At 44.0% G+C, this 15,642-nt stretch overlaps 1 protein-coding gene across 4 annotated transcripts in view; it reads left to right on the top strand.

Annotated features, from left to right (window-relative positions):
* Window positions 1–12,584, top strand: part of LOC128686845 (uncharacterized) — a 343,417-nt gene extending 330,833 nt beyond the window's left edge. For all 4 annotated transcript variants that reach the window (XM_070082449.1, XM_053773983.2, XM_053773984.2 and 1 more), the window contains one exon: window positions 11,632–12,584. In XM_070082449.1, coding sequence (XP_069938550.1) covers window positions 11,632–12,270 — 639 coding nt within the window. In that variant the 3' untranslated portion in view covers window positions 12,271–12,584. The remainder of the gene's footprint in view (window positions 1–11,631) is intronic.
* Window positions 12,585–15,642: the final 3,058 nt, after the last annotated feature.

Raw genomic sequence — 15,642 nt, 5'->3', positions numbered from 1 at the left:
ATGTGATGAAAAGTGAGGGGAGGATGGGTGAGTTGCAGCGTACCACAGTAGTAGTTTTGATTCCAAAAGGGGAAGGCCTTACTACAGTGCAGAACTACAGGGCGTTGTCGTTGTTATGTGCTGATTATAAGATATTCGCAAAAATCTTGGGGAACAGGCTGAAGTGCATGATAGAGTTGTTGCGAGAGGTCAGTATGGGGTGCCTGGGAGGACGATGTATGAGGGGCATGGAATAATAAAAGAGTTTGTGGAAAGTATGGAGGGGGAGAATAAAGGGGGGGAGGTGTCTTAGCATTGAATTGGCAGGCAGCGTATGATTGCGTAGAACGAGAGGCACTGTGGCATATCTTACGGAGGCAGGGCTTTGGGGAAGAGATGGTGCGTTGGATTGAGACTTTGTATAATAGGGTAGGTGTACGTGTGCAGGTGAATGGGAAATTGGGAGAGTGGGTTTCAATGGGTAGAGGCATAAGGCAGGGTTGTCCTCTGTCTCAACTGTTGTTTACTTGTATACAGGACCCTTTTTACAGGGCAGTGGGGAAATGTTTAGGGGTGGATTGTGGTGTGGAGAATGGAGGAATGGGAATAATAGGGTATATGGATGATACAACAATTCTAATGAGCAGGGAGGAAAGTTTACATGAGGTGGAGGATGTGATTGGTGGTTTTGAAGGAGTTACAGGTTTAAAAGTGAATGTGGAGAAATCAAAATTATTGGTCTTAGGGAATTGGGTAGGGAGGGCGAGATGGGAAACAGCTGTACGTTGGTGTGTGGTGGATAGACTAAAGGTGTGTGGGATAATTTATATGGGGAATGCCGGGGAGGCACGGATGGTTAATTCTGGGAGGGCAGTGGATAGGTTGGTGGGTAGGTTAAATGTTTTGAGACCCATGCATTTGACGATACATCAACGTGTAATAGTGGTGAATGTAATGTTATATAGTATGGTCTGGCATGTGGCAGCAGTATATCCGTTGGCAGGACCGGACATAACAAGAATGCTAAAAAAGATTTTTACTACAGAAAAAGCGCCCTTCCTCCAAAATTTGCACCAGTCAACTATAGTGATAATATAGCATTTATTGTGGTGGAGACGGAAAAAAAAAAAATAGAGAAGCTAGATACAGCGATTGATAAACAAGGGTGGAGGCTCGACCGTTCGTCATTGTAGGAGTGCCAGCAGTCACCGGCTCTTCAACACGCAAGTTATACTTTTGTATCAATCAAATCACATATTACTCGGGTAGATAATTTCAAGTAGATCCTTCATGTGTTAGCTCAAATCACCGACCAGTATGGTTTAAATAAGTGACCCACTGATCAGATCAGATAGACTGGTCCGAACCCTTGACTGGTCCGAACCCTTGACTGGTCCGAACCCTTGACTGGTCCGAACCCTGGACTGGTTTCAAACGGTTTCGTTGTACACCACCTAGAGAGGTTATTAATAGAATATTCAAGAGGTTGCTAGTAGAATTGCAGTAAATCAACCATTCAAATCATTATGAAGCTGTGTGTAGTCTGTGGTCAGTCAAACAAACGGGCTTCCACATGCATAAATTGTCATTTCTGTGGAAATTGGTGTCACGCCCCTTGTGCAGATATCCAAGAACTAGCTACAAGCAGTATTAAAACAGGGAAGTGTTTTTGGGTATGCCCAAATGAGATAAATCTGTGGACTAAAATCACAAGGGTATTAAAAGAGGTCAACATCAAAGCTGCTTTCATAGAAAACCTGGAAGCTTTCTACAACAGATGGGAACATAAAAAGTCCGGGCTGAATGGTACTGCCCTTGATACTGGCCATGTAGTCAGAAACTGTAAGGCTGGAGATGATGTCCTGGTAGTCAGTAAATGGGGGGCTGATAGTGCTGTCCTGGGAGACAGTAATGGGGAAGCTGGAGGTGCTGTCCTGGGAGACAGTAATGGTGAAGCTGGAGGTGCTGTCCTGGGAGACAGTAATGGTGAAGCTGGAGATGCTGTCCTGGGAGACAGTAATGGGGAAGCTGGAGATGCTGTCCTGGGAGACAGTAATGGTGAAGCTGGAGATTTTGTCCAGATAGTCGGGAATTATACGCAGGAAGGAATACATATAAATGACCCCATAGGGGACAGGAGCCATAGTAGGGAAACAAGTGTAGTCAAAGATAAGATAAAACCAATATTGCAAACTAGAAATACCGCAGGAAATAGCAAACAAGAGGACTCCACTAGCAATAGTGAGGATATATTACCAAAAACAAATGGTGGGAGCTCCATTGTTGGTGCTAGGGAGGATAGAAGTAAGACAGGGAAACATGCACCAACAGGGAATACAGTCACAGAAACCCAAGGCAAACGGAAACCAAGCCTGTGCACATACTATGCACTCGGTATCTGCTGGCATGGGAAATCTGGAAAAACAGATGGGACGTGCAACTATGACCACCCTAGGAAATGCCATGCCCATATGACAACAGGAAAATGCAAACTCCCTTCCTGTAAGCTTTTTCACCCTGAACTGTGTACCTCTTCAGTACAGGAAAGACTGTGCTATAACTTAAATTGCCAGGCATACCATCTAAAGGGGACAAAAAGATACAAAACATCCAGGCCATGGGAAAACCTGGGTAGCCACAGCCACTCAAGAGGGAGAGGTTTTTTAGTGCCAGGAAGGAAAAAAAACTGGCAGGAAATGGCAGAAATCGTACACCAAATCCAGTCATTCCTGGAGTGGAACCACAGTCGATGGCCTCCACTCCAAACCAACAGATACAGATACTAATGCCGGAAAAAAAATCCCCCCCCAGTACCAACAATACCACCAGTCCGATAACATTCTTCTTTGCAAATATACAGGGTCTAAAGCCAGCAACAAACAACAAAATACCTTTCATCCGTGGACTGCTTGCAGAGGCAAAGGCAATGTTCGCGGCTTTCACTGAGACCCACATAAAGGATCACTTGGACAACGAAATATGGATCCCAGGTTACAACCTATACAGATGTGACAGAGTGAACAGGCAAAAGGGGGGGGTTGGCCTGTACATTGCAGAGTCACTTGTTTGCACAGAACTGCTAAATGCCTCAAATGATGTAGTGGAAGTTTTAGCAGTAAAGGTCGAGAACCCAAACCTAGTCATTGTGATAGTCTACAAGCCTCCGGATGCAACATCCCAGCAATTCCAGGAACAGCTGTTAAAAATTGACCACTGTCTGGAAAACCTTCCAGCTCCTGCACCCAACATCTTGCTCCTGGGGGATTTCAACTTAAGGCACCTAAAATGGAGGAATATAGCAAATAATATTGTTGCAGTAATAACACCAGGAGGCAGCTCTGATGAAAACTCACACTCACGCGAGCTTTTAAATCTCTGCACAAAATTCAATTTAAACCAGCAAATAATAGAGCCTACTAGACTGGAGAATACACTAGACCTCATCTTCACTAACAATGATGATCTGATAAGAAATATCACCGTATCAAAAACAGTATACTCAGATCACAACATAATTGAGGTTCAGTCATGTATGCGCGGAGCCCCAGACCGACATAATGAGATTAGTCACGAGGGAGCATTCACCAAATTCAACTTCAATAACAAAAACATAAAGTGGGACCAAGTAAACCAAGTCCTAACCGATATAAGCTGGGAAGATATACTAAGCAACACAGACCCCAACTTATGCCTAGAACAGATTAACTCGGTGGCACTCGATGTATGCACAAGGCTTATTCCTCTAAGAAAAAGGAGGAGTAGATGTAAAACAGAAAGAGACAGGCGCTCCCTTTACAGGCGACGGAAAAGAATAACAGAGCGGCTAAAAGAGGTCAATATATCTGAAATGCGTAGGGAGACACTGGTCAGAGAAATAGCAAGCATCGAACTTAAGCTAAAAGAATCCTTTAGGAGTCAGGAATCGCGGGAAGAACTAAAAGCCATAAATGAAATCGAAAGAAACCCAAAGTATTTCTTCTCCTATGCCAAATCAAAATCGAGAACAACGTCCAGTATTGGGCCCCTACTTAAACAAGATGGGTCCTACACAGATGACAGCAAGGAAATGAGTGAGCTACTCAAGTCCCAATATGACTCAGTTTTTAGCAAGCCGCTAACCAGACTGAGAGTCGAAGATCAAAATGAATTTTTTATGAGAGAGCCACAAAATTTGATTAACACAAGCCTATCCGATGTTATCCTGACGCCAAATGACTTCGAACAGGCGATAAATGACATGCCCATGCACTCTGCCCCAGGGCCAGACTCATGGAACTCTGTGTTCATCAAGAACTGCAAGAAGCCCCTATCACGAGCCTTTTCCATCCTATGGAGAGGGAGCATGGACACGGGGGTCGTCCCACAGTTACTAAAAACAACAGACATAGCCCCACTCCACAAAGGGGGCAGTAAAGCAACAGCAAAGAACTACAGACCAATAGCACTAACATCCCATATCATAAAAATCTTTGAAAGGGTCCTAAGAAGCAAGATCACCACGCATCTAGAAACCCATCAGTTACACAACCCAGGGCAACATGGGTTTAGAACAGGTCGCTCCTGTCTGTCTCAACTATTGGACCACAACGACAAGGTCCTAAATGCACTAGAAGACAAAAAGAATGCAGATGTAATATATACAGACTTTGCAAAAGCCTTCGACAAGTGTGACCATGGCGTAATAGCGCACAAAATGCGTGCTAAAGGAATAACAGGAAAAGTCGGTCGTTGGATCTATAATTTCCTCACTAACAGAACACAGAGAGTAGTCGTCAACAGAGTAAAGTCCGAGGCAGCTACGGTGAAAAGCTCTGTTCCACAAGGCACAGTACTCGCTCCCATCTTGTTCCTCATCCTTATATCCGACATAGACAAGGATGTCAGCCACAGCACCGTGTCTTCCTTTGCAGATGACACCCGAATCTGCATGACAGTGTCTTCCATTGCAGACACTGCAAAGCTCCAGGCAGACATCAACCAAATCTTTCAGTGGGCTGCAGAAAACAATATGAAGTTCAACGATGAGAAATTTCAATTACTCAGATATGGTAAACACGAGGAAATTAAATCTTCATCAGAGTACAAAACAAATTCTGGCCACAAAATAGAGTGAAACACCAACGTCAAAGACCTGGGAGTGATCATGTCGGAGGATCTCACCTTCAAGGACCATAACATTGTATCAATCGCATCTGCTAGAAAAATGACAGGATGGATAATGAGAACCTTCAAAACTAGGGAGGCCAAGCCCATGATGACACTCTTCAGGTCACTTGTTCTATCTAGGCTGGAATATTGCTGCACACTAACAGCACCTTTCAAGGCAGGTGAAATTGCCGACCTAGAAAATGTACAGAGAACTTTCACGGCGCGCATAACGGAGATAAAACACCTCAATTATTGGGAGCGCTTGAGGTTCCTAAACCTGTATTCCCTGGAACGCAGGAGGGAGAGATACATGATTATATACACCTGGAAAATCCTAGAGGGACTAGTACCGAACTTGCACACGAAAATCACTCATTACGAAAGCAAAAGACTTGGCAGACGATGCACCATCCCCCCAATGAAAAGCAGGGGTGTCACTAGCACGTTAAGAGACCATACAATAAGTGTCAGGGGCCCGAGACTGTTCAACTGCCTCCCAGCACACATAAGGGGGATTACCAACAGACCCCTGGCAGTCTTCAAGCTGGCACTGGACAAGCACCTAAAGTCAGTTCCGGATCAGCCGGGCTGTGGCTCGTATGTTGGTTTGCGTGCAGCCAGCAGCAACAGCCTGGTTGATCAGGCTCTGATCCACCAGGAGGCCTGGTCTCAGACCGGGCCGCGGGGGCGTTGACCCCCGGAACTCTCTCCAGGTAAACTCCAGGGTTCTGGGTGTGACTGGTTGGGTAGGAGTGTTGTTATGCTACCGGTCGACAAAGGTGGATTGGGTTTAATAGATATAAGATTAAGGGTTAAGTGTATATATTTGAAGAGGGGGTTTCTCCGAGTGGAAGGTCGTGTGGGGAAGGGTGTGCAAGCATTATATGAGGAGGCACGAAGGTGGTGGGTAGGATCAGAGATGAAAGAGTGTGAGGATGTGCTGCGAGCTTTATTGTATGTTTAGAGATCCGTCTAGGATACGGGTGGGTGTTCTGGAGCGTGCTGTAGGGGTGAGGGTGATTGCGAATGTTGAGGGCATATACCCAATGTATGCATGGGGAGACATTTGGGTAAGGTTGCGGTTGGTGTGCATCAGACCAAGAGTGAGAGAGGTAATGTTTCGTTTCCTTCATGGAATATTGCCGTCTGGTGTGGTGCTTCGGGAGAGAGGGTTGATGGTGGAGGACGTATGTAGGGCGTGTGGGGATAGGGAGACAGCTTTTCATGTAGTATATTTTTGTAAAAATTTGGAGTGTATACGGGAGTGGATGGGTGGGATTTTGAGGAGGGTGGGTGGGGGAGGGATATCGGTATTAAGGGCATTGAGTTTAGATGTGGGAGGTGTGGAAGAGTCTGTGCAGCGTGCTTTGGTGTACATCATAACGGATTTTGTTTTCGTATCATGGGCCATGAGGGGTAATGGGGATTGGGTGGTGCGAAAGAAGGTATTGGCTGCAACAATGTACAAAACACTTAGTCGTAATAGGGGGATATACGGAAGTAGATGGGAAAGGGCTTTTCCTGAAGGATATCGAAGTATGAATGTCAGAGGTTTGTTGGCGGAGTGAGAAAAAAAAAAAGGGGGGGGGGATGTGTTAGGAATTTCAGGGGTTGCACCGGGCTCGTCTCAATTTGGGAACGTATGAGGAGTTCCTTGATACGGTGTGAAATGGCAGCGTAGTTGTGGAGTGTGTTTTAAGTAAGTTTGTGGTGGTTCGTAAGGGAAAAGTTGTTAAGATTTTTATGGGCATGGAAATGAGCAATATTTGTGTGAATGTGAAAAGTTTACGGTCATACTCAGGATGGTTTACTGATGTATGTTATGGATAAGTTAAATTTGGAATAGGTTGTAATGTATTATCAGGACTGGTGGTTGTATCAAAGCACAGGACATGCGGGCGTGATAAATATGTCTGTGTACCAAATGTACTGCTAATAATGAGATAATGTAATGTGTGTGATTTTTATCATACATCAAGTGTATATAGCAGTATGTAAGAGAGAATTTCATGTACTCAGTATGGGCTGTATATTAGTATTCGGTGAAGTTCAATGAATATTATTGACGTGATGGGTATATAAGGACATGTGTTCATGTACAATGTGTTAAGTAGGGTTAGGATGGTGAGGCAAGAAATGCTGCTGTTTGTAGAATAAGAATATAGTACTTGTTTAAGTTAATGTTTAATAGTAATGACTATGTATATTTTATTATATGGTAGAAGAAGTTTGTTATTAAAAATGGAAATTATATTTGAAAAATGTTACTCAATATACGTGATTGTGTAAGTTCGCTTGTAGGATGATGTAGTGTTTGTTCGCTTGTAGGATGATGTAGTGTTTGTTCGCTTGTAGGATGATGTAGTGTTTGTTCGCTTGTAGGATGATGTAGTGTTTGTTCGCTTGTAGGATGATGTAGTGTTTGTTCGCTTGTAGGATGATGTAGTGTTTGTTCGCTTGTGGGATGAATGTAGTGTTTGTTCGCTTGTAGGATGATGTAGTGTTTGTTCGCTTGTAGGATGATGTAGTGTTTGTTCGCTTGTGGGATGAATGTAGTGTTTGTTCGCTTGTGGGATGAATGTAGTGTTTGTTCGCTTGTGGGATGAATGTAGTGTTTGTTCGCTTGTGGGATGATGTAGTGTTTGTTCGCTTGTGGGATGATGTAGTGTTTGTTCGCTTGTGGGATGAATGTAGTGTTTGTTCGCTTGTGGGATGATGTAGTGTTTGTTCGCTTGTGGGATGATGTAGTGTTTGTTCGCTTGTGGGATGAATGTAGTGTTTGTTCGCTTGTGGGATGAATGTAGTGTTTGTTCGCTTGTGGGATGATGTAGTGTTTGTTCGCTTGTGGGATGATGTAGTGTTTGTTCGCTTGTGGGATGATGTAGTGTTTGTTCGCTTGTAGGATGATGTAGTGTTTGTTCACTTGTAGGATGATGTAGTGTTTGTTCGCTTGTAGGATGATGTAGTGTTTGTTCACTTGTAGGATGATGTAGTGTTTGTTCGCTTGTAGGATGATGTAGTGTTTGTTCGCTTGTGGGATGATGTAGTGTTTGTTCGCTTGTGGGATGATGTAGTGTTTGTTCGCTTGTGGGATGATGTAGTGTTTGTTCGCTTGTGGGATGATGTAGTGTTTGTTCGCTTGTGGGATGATGTAGTGTTTGTTCGCTTGTAGGATGATGTAGTGTTTGTTCGCTTGTGGGATGATGTAGTGTTTGTTCACTTGTAGAATGATGTAGTGTTTGTTTGCTTGTAGGATGATGTAGTGTTTGTTCACTTGTGGGATGATGTAGTGTTTGTTCGCTTGTGGGATGATGTAGTGTTTGTTCGCTTGAGATGATGTAGTGTTTGTTCGCTTGTGGGATGATGTAGTGTTTGTTCGCTTGTGGGATGATGTAGTGTTTGTTCGCTTGTGGGATGATGTAGTGTTTGTTCGCTTGTGGGATGATGTAGTGTTTGTTCGCTTGTGGGATGTAGTGTTTGTTCGCTTGTGGGATGAATGTAGTGTTTGTTCGCTTGTAGGATGATGTAGTGTTTGTTCGCTTGTGGGATGTAGTGTTTGTTCGCTTGTGGGATGATGTAGTGTTTGTTCGCTTGTGGGATGATGTAGTGTTTGTTCGCTTGTGGGATGATGTAGTGTTTGTTCGCTTGTGGGATGATGTAGTGTTTGTTCGCTTGTGGGATGAATGTAGTGTTTGTTCGCTTGTAGGATGATGTAGTGTTTGTTCGCTTGTGGGATGATGTAGTGTTTGTTCGCTTGTGGGATGAATGTAGTGTTTGTTCGCTTGTAGGATGATGTAGTGTTTGTTCGCTTGTGGGATGATGTAGTGTTTGTTCGCTTGTGGGATGATGTAGTGTTTGTTCGCTTGTGGGATGAATGTAGTGTTTGTTCGCTTGTAGGATGATGTAGTGTTTGTTCGCTTGTGGGATGTAGTGTTTGTTCGCTTGTGGGATGAATGTAGTGTTTGTTCGCTTGTAGGATGATGTAGTGTTTGTTCGCTTGTGGGATGATGTAGTGTTTGTTCGCTTGTGGGATGATGTAGTGTTTGTTCGCTTGTGGGATGAATGTAGTGTTTGTTCGCTTGTGGGATGAATGTAGTGTTTGTTCGCTTGTGGGATGAATGTAGTGTTTGTTCGCTTGTGGGATGAATGTAGTGTTTGTTCGCTTGTGGGATGATGTAGTGTTTGTTCGCTTGTGGGATGAATGTAGTGTTTGTTCGCTTGTGGGATGAATGTAGTGTTTGTTCGCTTGTGGGATGATGTAGTGTTTGTTCGCTTGTGGGATGAATGTAGTGTTTGTTCGCTTGTGGGATGAATGTAGTGTTTGTTCGCTTGTGGGATGAATGTAGTGTTTGTTCGCTTGTGGGATGAATGTAGTGTTTGTTCGCTTGTGGGATGATGTAGTGTTTGTTTGCTTGTGGGATGATGTGTTTGTTCGCTTGTGGGATGAATGTAGTGTTTGTTCGCTTGTGGGATGATGTAGTGTTTGTTCGCTTGTGGGATGAATGTAGTGTTTGTTCGCTTGTGGGATGAATGTAGTGTTTGTTCGCTTGTGGGATGATGTAGTGTTTGTTCGCTTGTGGGATGATGTAGTGTTTGTTCGCTTGTGGGATGATGTAGTGTTTGTTCGCTTGTGGGATGAATGTAGTGTTTGTTCGCTTGTGGGATGATGTAGTGTTTGTTCGCTTGTGGGATGATGTAGTGTTTGTTCGCTTGTGGGATGATGTAGTGTTTGTTCGCTTGTGGGATGATGTAGTGTTTGTTCGCTTGTGGGATGATGTAGTGTTTGTTCGCTTGTGGGATGATGTAGTGTTTGTTCGCTTGTGGGATGAATGTAGTGTTTGTTCGCTTGTGGGATGATGTAGTGTTTGTTCGCTTGTGGGATGATGTAGTGTTTGTTCGCTTGTGGGATGATGTAGTGTTTGTTCGCTTGTGGGATGAATGTAGTGTTTGTTCGCTTGTGGGATGATGTAGTGTTTGTTCGCTTGTGGGATGATGTAGTGTTTGTTCGCTTGTGGGATGATGTAGTGTTTGTTCGCTTGTGGGATGATGTAGTGTTTGTTCGCTTGTGGGATGATGTAGTGTTTGTTCGCTTGTGGGATGAATGTAGTGTTTGTTCGCTTGTGGGATGATGTAGTGTTTGTTCGCTTGTGGGATGATGTAGTGTTTGTTCGCTTGTGGGATGATGTAGTGTTTGTTCGCTTGTGGGATGATGTAGTGTTTGTTCGCTTGTGGGATGATGTAGTGTTTGTTCGCTTGTGGGATGATGTAGTGTTTGTTCGCTTGTGGGATGAATGTAGTGTTTGTTCGCTTGTGGGATGATGTAGTGTTTGTTCGCTTGTGGGATGATGTAGTGTTTGTTCGCTTGTGGGATGATGTAGTGTTTGTTCGCTTGTGGGATGAATGTAGTGTTTGTTCGCTTGTGGGATGATGTAGTGTTTGTTCGCTTGTGGGATGATGTAGTGTTTGTTCGCTTGTGGGATGATGTAGTGTTTGTTCGCTTGTGGGATGATGTAGTGTTTGTTCGCTTGTGGGATGATGTAGTGTTTGTTCGCTTGTGGGATGAATGTAGTGTTTGTTCGCTTGTAGGATGATGTAGTGTTTGTTCGCTTGTGGGATGAATGTAGTGTTTGTTCGCTTGTGGGATGATGTAGTGTTTGTTCGCTTGTGGGATGAATGTAGTGTTTGTTCGCTTGTGGGATGATGTAGTGTTTGTTCGCTTGTGGGATGAATGTAGTGTTTGTTCACTTGTGGGATGATGTAGTGTTTGTTCGCTTGTGGGATGATGTAGTGTTTGTTCGCTTGTGGGATGAATGTAGTGTATGGAAGTGAGTGGAACGAATCATTTGTTATATTATACTGTGTTTAGTTTTTCTGTGGTGAGGTGTGGAGATTGTTATTTTCTAACCTTTATTTGTTTCGCAATTTTTTGAGATGTTATGTATTATGTATTTGCATATGAAGTTTAATATACAACAATAATAAGTGTGTAAAGAATTTTTGGATAATTGAGAATGTCTTCGTACATACAGTTTTATGTAAAATGTAAATACCTGTGACATTCTTTGGGTTATATTGCATATTGTGTTTATGGCTGCAATTTTGGATGTAATAAACCCACCTGTATTTGAAGCTGTGGGCTGTCTTTAGTTTAGTTAAATGTATGTTATGTGTGATGGTTGGGTTTTTTGGGGGGGATATCAAACTTTTTTTAGTTGAACGTGTGTTTTCTTATGTATAAGTTTAGTGCTAAGGTAGGGAATGTGGAGCTTTTTGTTGTTATATATAATGGTTACGTTTCATTGTTTACATTGTCTACATGTATAATTGTGTATTGCGTTTTTAAATAAAATATAAAAAAAACCACTAACACCGTGGTTTGTTTGCAATCGTGTTATTACGATTTCGTAAATCCTCAAGGAAGTTGTGGGATGAAGAAACTCTATGACCAATCTTTTCCCGTAGGTATCTTTAGAGCTGTCATACAAATAGTTTTTTTCTTTTCAGGAGTGGCAACGACCGAAAAAGGTGACTGGGGAGACGTATCCAATAAAATTCAGAGGTAGAACCGACTTGCCAGAGCAGTCAGAGCGTCCAGAACCTTACCCACACCAGGACAACTCGGAGGAGATTCTTGTTAGTTCGGGAGAGGAGCCTAGCTCTGGTGAAATGTTTCTACACAGCATGGAGGAAGTATTGCCTCACAGCTGGCCGGAAGAGACTCGGTTCCATCACCATGTTACCGAGAGTAGCTTGGACGAGACCACAATGCCCTTCGATTGGACGGGAACATCTGAAGCAGATTTAGAACCAACAGTTGGGACTGAGCACAGTCCAAGTTTGGAGGTGATGCAAGAACCTGTAGTCTTACCAGTTACTGAGGGTAAAAACCACGGCCAAGACCAGATCGTCCACTATGGTCTGCCCAAGGAACTGATGCCCATCCACCCTGGAGGAGGATCAAAGTTCGAAGACCTAGAGAAGGAGAAGCTGGAGAGAGCAAAGATGGCCCAGACAAAAGCGGATGACGATGGAGACATAGAAAACGGAACTTCACACGACGCCGAGGGACTATACAGTTCTGCTGCCTCGCTCTGCATTTCCTCCTTAATTTTCTCTTTCTCCTATCTCAGAATACTTATTTGAACCATCATAAATTGTACGTACTAGTCGCATGAATTTCAGAATTATTCCGGCAGTGTCTGCTAAAAATATATGTACATACTAGCATATTTAATGTAAATTAATTCCTTTACAATACGGTACTTTGAATTACGATGAAGAGAATAGTGTACAGAAACTGGGATATTCCGAAATTCACTCGAGTATTTAATCATGCTGTTAACGTTTGTTTGAAATATTTTTGTCATATATCCATCATATATCTTTATTTAAGCAAAATTCATTGTAGATAGTAGCAACAGTTAAATGTTTTGGGGATATAAAAAGGTGACAAATCCTGAAGTCTTTTGTTTTCCTTGAAGTTGGACACTTACAGGTACAGGTTGGTTTGCCAGGACGGGTCCTGGCCCGGGTCTTCTCCATGTGGTGACCCGGCAGTGACGCCCCATAGGGGAAGTGTCAAACGTTTTTATCGAGGTGGCCGGTGTCAGGACACTCCCTAAACGTTGTATCCTAAATACCATCCCCAGTGCCTCCTGGCATCCTCTATCGTTCTTACCACTCTTCAGCTTTCCTTCCCTTCCTGTACACCACGCACAGCACAAGTATATGGCTTGCTTTAGATGCCTAGATTTTGTCTGGGTCCCGAAAAATGAACTCGAGGATGTTGCGGTGAAGGCTTGATCCAAATATAGCAGACTTCTGTCTCAGTGACCTCAGGTAGTTGATTGGTAGACGGCAGTCCTTCAAGCAGGTACTGCAGTCCTTCAAGCAGGTACTGCAGTCTTATCAAATGAGTAAAAAGTGGAAAACGTTACCTTTTTTCCGCTATGACGCAATTACAAACTTATACTTAAGAGAGCAAAATATCTGCAAATTATGTGTGTTTTGATAGCTCTTAATCTTACATCCTTTCCAACCTACGAGGCTTTATCCGAGATCAAGCTGTAGGGACTGATCGCGGGTTCTGGAGTTTTACCTGGAGTTTACCTGGAGAGAGTTCCGGGGGTCAACGCCCCCGCGGCCCGGTCTGTGACCAGGCCTCCTGGTGGATCAGAGCCTGATCAACCAGGCTGTTACTGCTGGCTGCACGCAAACCAACGTACGAGCCACAGCCGGCTGGTCAGGAACCGACTGTAGGTGCTTGTCCAGTGCCAGCTTGAAGACTGCCAGGGTTCTATCCCCGCCCGTGGTAAGATAAGATAAGATTTCGTTCGGATTTTTAACCCCGGGGGGTTAGCCACCCAGGATAACCCAAGAAAGTCAGTGCGTCATCGAGGACTGTCTAACTTATTTCCATTGGGGTCCTTAATCTTGTCCCCCAGGATGCGACCCACACCAGTCGACTAACACCCAGGTACCTATTTGCTGCTAGGTGAACAGGACAACAGGTGTAAGGAAACGTGTCGAAATGTTTCTACCCGCCGGGAATCGAACCCGGGCCCTCCGTGTGTGAAGCAGGAGCTTTAGCCACCAGGCCACCGGGCCACTGGTCTGTAGGGAAGATGATTACCATAACCCTTAACAGATGGACCACATACGTCGCTATTTCCTTGAGAAGTAGTGGGCGCGGTGAACCTTACTGGCGAATACCAGGTTAAAGGCTGACTGAAGGTGAGTATTTGGTCACCCTCCATTAGCAAGACTTGTCACTTGTAGACAGTTCTCTGTAGATTGTGCATCACACACACAATCTGGAGAGTGAAGTCAGGATCCATGCATAGCTTTAAGAAGAGGTACGATAAAGCTCTTGGAGTAGGTAGAGTAGACTTAGTAGCGACCAGAGAAGAGGCGGGGCCAGGAGCTATGATTCGACCCCGGCAACTACATATAGATGAGCACGGCTAGGAATTTATACTCGACCCCCCCCCCACACACACACACCTTCCACTCTCGCTCGTTACCTCATAGTGACCTTGTTGGTGCTTTTGTTCATCTCTGTGATTTGCAGCGTGCAGCTGAATGGCAATCCCTCCATCCCTCTTGCTATTCCCCATCGTTCTTGCAATCCATCCATCCTTCCTATCATCCTCCATCCCTCCTGCAAGGACATTAAATCGTGAGTAAAGTCTTGTAATATTCATAATATTATTTAGTCAGGTTTGCCTATTTAATATCTCTATTCTATTAAGCTGCTGATATTTGTATCACAGGACGATACTTTTCCTCTCAGGGTGCCTTCATGCTGCTGAACGGCTCTCGATTGGAACTATGTTTTCCTGGAATGAACCCTGATTTCATCCCATTCTCTGGGCTATACTACCCCTGCGGGTTTAACGCTTCCCCTGCTTAAAATCAAATATAAAAAACTTTATAATCCTTTTGGGCTAAGATCTCACCTGACTTGTAGAGGTCCCCACATAGTTATCCATCTATATCCAGAACAAGCATTTGTGGATTAATGTTAAGTTTGTGCAGCAGATAACCTATCTTAAAGGTTAAAAGGTTATCCTGTTATCAGTTTTCGGTAAACTAAAGATAACAGATTGTATGATAGCTCAGGTTGTCATAGGTAGCGTGACTATTACTATGATCACCTGTCACGAAGCACCTTGATCTAGATGTTGGTGAAGGCAGGCATTCTGATCTAAGAAAATGGAGCTACTCTCCCCCTTCCTTAGATTATAGTTATATATGATTACCCCCCATTTCCTAGGCGTTGTAAGACTTGTATGGATTTAGCGCTTCCATGTGAATGTAATAATAGGCTGAAGCGTGACTGTATATTCTGGCGACCACCGGAGTGTGGCTCCTCTAGAAGGCAGAAGGATTTCTGAACCGGTATTGGTGGAGTGCAGTTGCCTCACTTTGAGCACTGCTGTCGAATTTGCAATCTTTTTCACCCCTGGGGCGTTTGTCCTCATACACTGCCCACTTCTGGGCAATTGGTCGAGATATACATCAGCTCTTAGGCGTAGGGAAAGCCTGTTAATGGGATATCTTAGGTAATCTATGTACGATAATTGTACTTATGCACCTGTGCCTAAATGAACCTATGTTAACTCGAGTATCGAGGTGTGTGCTCGCCTATTTGTGGTTGCTCGGGGAGGAGCGGCGAGGCTAGGCTTCTGACCCCCATCTTTCTGCTGGTTGCTGCAGGGTTCACTCCTAGCTGCGTGAGACCTATTATGCTCATTATGGGTCTTGCCTCTACCACTTTGCTGTCTTGGTCATTGCACTTCCTGACCACGATAAGAGTGAAGAATTTCCTAACATCCCTGTGATTCATCAATGTTTTTAACTTACGAAAAGCTGAGATCTCGTGTACCCGAGACTCCCCCTCAAAAAGACTCGGCCTGTCAATTCCTCTCAGAATTTGGTACGTCATAATTATGCCACCGCTGCTCCTGTTTTCTAATGTCGTCAGGTTTAGCTTAAGTCTCTCCTCTTAACTCT

This window comes from Cherax quadricarinatus, chromosome 7 (assembly GCF_038502225.1).
Source record: "Cherax quadricarinatus isolate ZL_2023a chromosome 7, ASM3850222v1, whole genome shotgun sequence".
NCBI classification, from domain to species: Eukaryota; Metazoa; Arthropoda; class Malacostraca; order Decapoda; family Parastacidae; genus Cherax; species Cherax quadricarinatus.
This window is presented reverse-complemented; position numbering and strand designations above follow the sequence as displayed.